The 7,613-nt window shown below is 32.5% G+C and overlaps 1 protein-coding gene across 1 annotated transcript in view; it reads right to left on the bottom strand.

Moving 5' to 3' along the window:
• Positions 1-7,613, bottom strand: part of LOC108694561 (transient receptor potential-gamma protein) — a 116,081-nt gene that overhangs the window by 2,341 nt on the left and 106,127 nt on the right. Inside the window, exons 11-17 of the mRNA XM_018204124.1 lie at positions 5,456-5,740; positions 4,916-5,049; positions 4,707-4,839; positions 3,906-4,101; positions 3,378-3,572; positions 2,266-2,491; positions 160-534 (exon numbers count right to left, since the gene is read on the bottom strand). Of these exons, the coding sequence (XP_018059613.1) occupies positions 160-534; positions 2,266-2,491; positions 3,378-3,572; positions 3,906-4,101; positions 4,707-4,839; positions 4,916-5,049; positions 5,456-5,740 (1,544 nt within the window). The remainder of the gene's footprint in view (positions 1-159; positions 535-2,265; positions 2,492-3,377; positions 3,573-3,905; positions 4,102-4,706; positions 4,840-4,915; positions 5,050-5,455; positions 5,741-7,613) is intronic.

Raw genomic sequence — 7,613 nt, 5'->3', positions numbered from 1 at the left:
GAACGTACTAATATCTATTTTATATTCTCACATTTATTCAACGAATACTATAATAGATATTGAAATAATTGGAGAATCAGTAATATTAAACAAAATATTAATCAGTAATATTAAATAAAATATAAATTATAAAATAAATTAAAGAAAACTTCAATTTACCGATTAGTCTGGAGACCCTTCCAGCTTTCGCAGCTTCGATCAAAGTGCCCCAACGCTTCTTCCGAGAGCTACTTCTGATGCTGTGGCTTTGTCGCGACCCTGTAGCTAGTCCGGGCACGCTATTAGTGCTGGTATGATGTGGGCTCTTCTTCGGAGTTGTGCCCGGTCCAAATATGCCACTCAGAGTTGAGCCAAATAAGTCATGAGAATTCTCATGCTGCGCTTGCTGAAGGGACGCGATGAATTCAGCTACAGGCGGTAGGGTGCTGCTTCCGCCCGGCTGTGGCCCAATGTTGAAACCCTTCATTAAGCGCCGCTCCTTCTGACGGTTTTTCTTGCCACCCGCACCTACGGACAGCTCTTTAAGGCTACCGTCTAGGAGACAAACAGAAAATCGGCGAGCAGCCTCAAGCAATCTACTAAAAAAAAAACTCAAAAACTTAAATAGTTAAGAAAAAACAAGAGAAATTTAGAGTCACGTATAATAATCATAGCTTAACTAACCTTTAAATAAATTATATATTAAATTATACAAAATATAAATTAAATTATACAAATTATATACAACGCTTTGTATGTATATGACATTAGTTTACAAATGAATAATTTTTAGTGCAAGACAAGGAACTTTTTTTAATACACTTTGAGATGCTGAATTTTACTTTATTGCCAGAAAAATTTTATCAAATTGAATTTTTAAGATATAGCATTTTTAAGATAGCATTCCTTTTTGAATAATTTGGATGCAACAAATAATGAGCAAGATAAACATTTTTAACAGAATTTGATGATAATTAAGAAATATCAGATTATTAAGACAAAAATATGCTAAGTGATTTCTGCTGGACTTTAACGTGAAAGTTATGTAAAAAGTCATATAAAAATTAAACTCAATATTTCTAAGTTGTAATTTCAATAAAACTTTACTGTAATTGAAAAAAAAAATGTTTCTTCTACAACTCAAAAATTTGATGAAAATATTTCGATGATAGATGCAGGCTCATTATCAAAAATTAGAAAACAATCTTCATATGCTCTTGCACAAATCTTGTAAACTGTAATGTGTGATGTTATGTTAATTGTTCAACATATAACAAATACAATAAATATGGAAATAATATCGAAAATATTAATTAATCTTTTCTTTATTTTTTTATATTAACAAATAAAAATGAATAAAATAACTTTTACGTTATGCTTTTTAAACTCTTCTGAAATTCTCTATCAGTTGCAAAAGTTTTTCCCTTTTAAAATATAATGTATACAAAAATAAGAATTAAAAAAGTCAGAATAAAAATGAATTTAGTTTTAATATACAAAATTAAAATTAACGATTATAGCTATTGATTCAGCACATAGAAAAAAAAATTAATAAATTAAATTAGTACAATAAACATTTATTTATGCAAAATTTGTGCGGATATATCTCTCTCGACGAGTAAAAATTATTCTACGTATTTTCTCATTAAGGCGAATTGGAGATTTAAGCCGACGATACTTACAGTCATCGGGTAAATTCTTAATTAGAGTAATTAGCCTCGAAAGTTCGGATGATTAATGGCGCTTTCTTTAGCTTCAAATTACAAGAGATTACTTTTGCTCAATGACTAATGCGAGCATTATTGCGAATAAAATAATGATTGGTATTCCCAAGCAAAATTGCGGAGTTAAATTCGAAGTTTCGACGCTCCACGTGATGTGATTAACAATTTGTGGATTATCAACAATTGCGCCGTCGTTCGTATAATTCTCGTTCGTTAACTCGGAAACACACACTCCGTTCGTCAGTGAATATACTTTTTATTTAGTATCAAAATAATGTTTAATTGCACACCTTCGAGAGACGAGGGATTAATAATTTCATTCCGCTCGCATATTTTACGAATATTCATTTTCATATTCAATAAATTCTACAACAATATTGTTCTGAGTAAACGAGAATCCGTTCCTTTCAAAGAAATTGAAAACACCCGCGATCAATATCCGCTATACACACTACACACTTGATTCTTATGGTAGCAAACACTGTGCAATTGAATCAATGCTTTCTCATGCGGGATATATGCAAGGCAATTTATTTTCTTCTCACTTTTCGTTTCGACTTACCAGTACCGCTGCTCGCTGCAGTGGAGGTGTTCATGCCGGAATTCTTCAGTATCTCAATGAGCTCGCAACGAAACGCACTGATGTCTTGTTTGATCTCGTTTACGTCATCCTCTGTGACACCTTCACCCTCCGCTTTGCGTTGCTCCACCGTGACATATCGCCTCACCAAATTTCTCATGATACTCTGATATCTAAAGTCCCGCTCGGAAGCTTGTTTGACCTTTCGCTAAGATAAAAACCAGAAATCGAGACCCTTCAACTTCCAAAGTTTTCGTTACAAAGTGCATGTTACGCTTTATATAGTATGCCCCAGATTTGTCGAGCCATTACGGATCACGGATTCTTTGATGTACTAGATTTTCCCTTAGCGAAAATGTCGAACGTTGCTACGATATATTTTCTATCATGCATCTAAAAATAATTAATTATCTGAAAGTATATCTATAAAATATTATACTAAATTGTAACGATTATAAATAAAACTTCTTTAAATAATAAACCTAAATAACATGTAAGATTTACTATATTTAAGAAGATTTTTATCTTTAATCGTGTAATAACTTAAAAGTTTTCTTGTTATTATTAAAAATTGTTTCTAAGTCTTCAAGGAATCTGTATAAGATGAAAACTTCGTAAAGAAAAACTTTGTGTACTTATATCTATGCCATATGATCTGTAAATATGTATGTACGGTAAGTGAATCGTTGCAATTACTTATAATGACTTATAATGACAAAAACTTCCTTGAATTTAATATCCCTTGCAAATTCCAAAAAAAAGATGTGCGAATTTCTCTTCTGACACTTGAATTTCCGCTCTAAATATTCTACATAAGAACTTAAAATCCAAAATGAAGTCAGAGTGCCCCGGAGAAATTCGTAAAAAGCATCTCTCATAACAGAATACATATTTCAATATCCTCCAGCGTTCACGAATCCCCCGCGATACGCTAGCATTGACATCTTATTCTGTAGCTCGCTTTGCATTGGGCAAGCGATAAAAATTCAGATTCGAAAATTGAAGGTGGCTCGACTCTCCGGGGAATTTTCTTACAAAGTGACGTCGTAGATGCTATTCTAGTCTTGCAAAAATCTGAGAACTGTCGTTCCTACCCTGATTGTTCGCATGTGCTCCTTTTTGGCTGCTCTGCTGTGTCCACAGAGCTTTCGATATATCCATTGTGCGACGTACCAGACGCTTTTCGGGGTCGGTATGATGTTAAACGGTGGAGGAACGGTACCGCCTTCCTCAAAATAGCTGATCCAGAGCTTGCTTCTCGCGAACTTCCACTCGACGTCAGCGCGTTCCTAATTACGAGCAGCGAATCACCCCGTTAATTAGTCTCGGTTAATTATAGATGCGAAAAGTACACAGCAAAGTACGATTTATCGAGATTTATCGAGTATTTTCGACGTTGTTTTAGTGTTTCAAGAATCTCGCGCTCGTTTTCGCTAATTTTCACTAAAAATAAATGTTGCCTTTATAATATTATTAATTCATTTAAATGCAACATTTAACGTAAATAAAGTTTAGGGATTTATTTTCTCATTTTCTTCATTTCTCTTGAGTTTTTAGTGAATTAAACCTTATATATACAATATTGTTTGTAAATAAATTTCGCGGAAGAATGCTGCACTTACCGAGATTAGTTGATAGGAATGATTCATCATAGCAATCAGAAGATTCAGAAGGACGACGATGTTAATAACTGAGTAAGTACCAAACATTAACATGCCCCAGAATCTGGTGAATACCTTGATGCCATCTAGTTCAAAGCTGTCGAGATCCACCAGGCCAAAAACTGCCCAGAAGAGCGTTTGTATTGTCTCAAACAGACTAGCCAAAATTCATATTATATATTATCCGAAACAGCAAAAATAAGCACATAAGAATTTAACTTAAAATAATAGAGAAACTCTCTATATAGTTATAAAATATTTATATCATAACTATACAATTTGAATTCTAAATATATCAGGTAATGCTTCTTTTCTTTTCTTTTCTATTAAAGATTTAATAAAATTCTTATGTAAGCCTCCTCGATTGTTAGTCCATAAAAACATATACTTATAAGCAATAAAATACAATTCGTACATAAGTAATTATGTAGAATATACTTACTAAAATGAAAATTAAAAGTAAACTTGTAGACGTTTTGACATCGGATAATTCAATTTGTACTCAACTTCACTAATTATCATACTAAAGAGGATTCAAATCTAAAGTCGAAATGTCTGCAAGTTTACAGTTTATTTTTAACTTCGTTTAGTAAGCACATCCTAATTGCTTACAAATTTAATCATTTTTTTATAAATATATAATTTATGCACTAACAACCGCGAAGACGTCTCAAATAAACATTTTACTACATTAAATAAATTCTTTTTAGTTTTATATATTTTTTAAAAAGCAAATATTCAATGAAAGAAGTTATTGCGTACTTTGCGAATCTACGCCAAACAGTGCACGCGTTAGGGTCAGCATTGATTGCGCTAACATTAGTCGCATATGGCATTGCTGAGGGACACTGTTTTTTCTCCATGTCGGCATAATACCAGAGAAGTTGATTGAGACCTATAATAAATGTTTCCTTTTACATTAATCTTCATCTTACTGCAATATATCTTATTGTGATTTTTATTTCATTTACCGCACGAGAAAGCGAAGAGGACCAACACGTAGAGGAAAAAGAATTTCATAATGTCCATGACCATCCTCGATAAAGAAACTTGCAGCGGACCGAGATGAGGATTCACGGAGAATATGTAGACTAGCTTTAGCGAACTGTAATGCGATATTATTTGCTGTTTTTAATCTGGATAATACAAAGTGTTTATAATTCCCTACATTACATTAACTTTACCGACTCAGCTTTTTAAACGTTATATCGTATTAATTCTCCAATGCAATCAAAGATTCATTTGCATTTAAAGTGCGATGCACTGATCATTCGCATTCAAAGCACGTTTTAAACACGTTTGCATACATTTTAAAGCTACTAGATTGTAATTGAGAAATATCATGATACATAATTCGTTTTATTGTTTTGCAATAGAGAGAATGAAAAGATTTAATGATTTATAAGATATACGGAAGGAGATTAATGTTCCTAGCTTATAGCTTATCGCAATCACATCCTGTCCTGAGCTTCCTGTACATCGACAAGAGATGCACAATCGCAATTTATTACCTGAAGATGTTAGCGGCGGAGAAGAGGCCCTCAGAGATGAGCATCGGGTCCCAAGTGTCCCACTGCTCACGCTGGAGTTCGATCACCGAACCCGGCACCTGATCCTTATTCTCCTTTAGCACCCTGTAGTAAGCTACGACTCTGAGCGCCACTGTGGCTACGTATAGCGAATTCGTTACGAAGTCGATCACGTTCCACATATCGTTCACGTATTCCTCCAGGCCCACATCCCACAATTGTTTCACCTCCGACCAGATCAATCCCGACACCCAGGCCAATATAAACCTGCGATTTCGACCATCTGGTTTTGATCTTATTTCTGAACGAAAGAGACGTGCGAAATCGGTGGCCTGCTTGCATAATTTATGCATCAATGAATTCCGCGCCTCGTAAATCGATTGATGTCACCAGAAATTTATTCGAAAAAATTAGCATCTTTTCAGTAATATCTTTTGATCATTTTTTTTTCTTTTCATTCTTTTTCTTACATTTACAGATTTTGCTGAAATTTTTAAAAATTTTGCTAGATACAGAAAATAATTTCGTTTGCATAAATATAATTATATAGGACGCTCAAACTGGTTGTTACAGAACATTAAAACTTTTTCCAGCATTGTCATCAACGTTTAACCTGGGAATATACGATCTGTCTAAAAAAAGTTTCAAACTGGATTCAGAAACCGAGAAATAAAGAGATATAAATTTTATTAATAAAAACTTTCAACAAAGTCTCCTTCCTTCAATCTCAATGCATGAATGCACTGTTGAGAACGTTTTTCAATTGTTGAAAACCCTTTTATAGCCTTTTTCGAAATAATCTTTAATGCACTCGTCACATCGAAGGTTATTTCGAAATAAATTCGTCTGGAGATTTAAAATGTCACCAAAACGCGTTTTCCTTGCATTTACATTTCTTCAAAAGTCAAAATCTGCGTCAAAAAAGTGATGATTGAAGACCAACATCGTCTTGATTTTGAATTTTGTTGCCCTCGCTTTCAGTTTTGCTTTCCTTGAGACCAACTGTAGATTTAAATTTTTAAATCAAATTTGCTAACAGCTCGCTATTTCATTATGAAAATTTTTAAAAGAGAAAAATTTAACGAAATCCATATTCGCCAGTCCTTGAAACATATACTGCTTATATCATGAAAAAAATCGTACTAAGTGGTACTAGTTGATAGTAAAAGATGTCGTAATTGTTGGAAAAATGACGTTTATACATTCAGAAAAAAATCTCGAAGCTTTTTAGATAAACCTGGAATATTTTTATATTCCAATGACAAAAACATATGAATTGTTGTAAAATATTGTTTAAAATGTTTTTCTTTTTTACAAATTTTTAAATATACATTTTTATCACAAAAAAATTTTTTTTAATATTAATTACCATCCTTATTTTTTGAAATATTGTCATAATGTTGTTAGGTTATGGTTAGCTATTTAATGCTCATTCTGTTTAATATTTGTTTGGTTTCCATTTATCTTTTTCAAAAAAACCATGATTAAATTCGTATTCATATTTTTGAATACTAATAAATCGGAAACAGTCAATTATATATAATATATTGTTAATAATAGTGATTTTAGTGAATAATAGAATAATAGTACATAATAGTGAATAATAGTTAATAGTGAATTAAGATATAAAATTTCAATCGTTGTGGTATAAAACAATCATTCTGAGTAATTGTTTATATAAAAAATATCAGATTACTCCCAGACTACCCCCACTTATCAAGCGTTCTACATTTGTTATGATGATTCAACAAAATTATTTTTAGATTCGTATCTAGCTAAATTTTTAAATATATCAAAAAAGCCATTTTTTTCCGCTCTTTTATTATTATAATCATTCGCGATTTAACTTATTGATTTATTTTCGCGAAAATAGAATCTCAGCAATATCTTGTTAATGCGTCAAACATAAATTTTGTGATATGACAGGTCTTGTTCATCTTATTTCGATCTCATCATTATAAAAGAAAAAAAGGAGTCTTCGCGATTGTACACGCGTTTCTGGGGTTTATCTCGTTTACCACTGACTTATTATGTGTAATGCTTCTATACATTTCATATTGCCGTCTTTCGCACGAGCGGAGAGTAGCTTGTAGTAAACCGATAGATATTACATGAATTTTACCCAACTTTTCCTGCTTTA

This window comes from Atta colombica, unplaced genomic scaffold, assembly GCF_001594045.1.
Source record: "Atta colombica isolate Treedump-2 unplaced genomic scaffold, Acol1.0 scaffold120, whole genome shotgun sequence".
NCBI lineage: Eukaryota > Metazoa > Arthropoda > Insecta > Hymenoptera > Formicidae > Atta > Atta colombica.
This window is presented reverse-complemented; position numbering and strand designations above follow the sequence as displayed.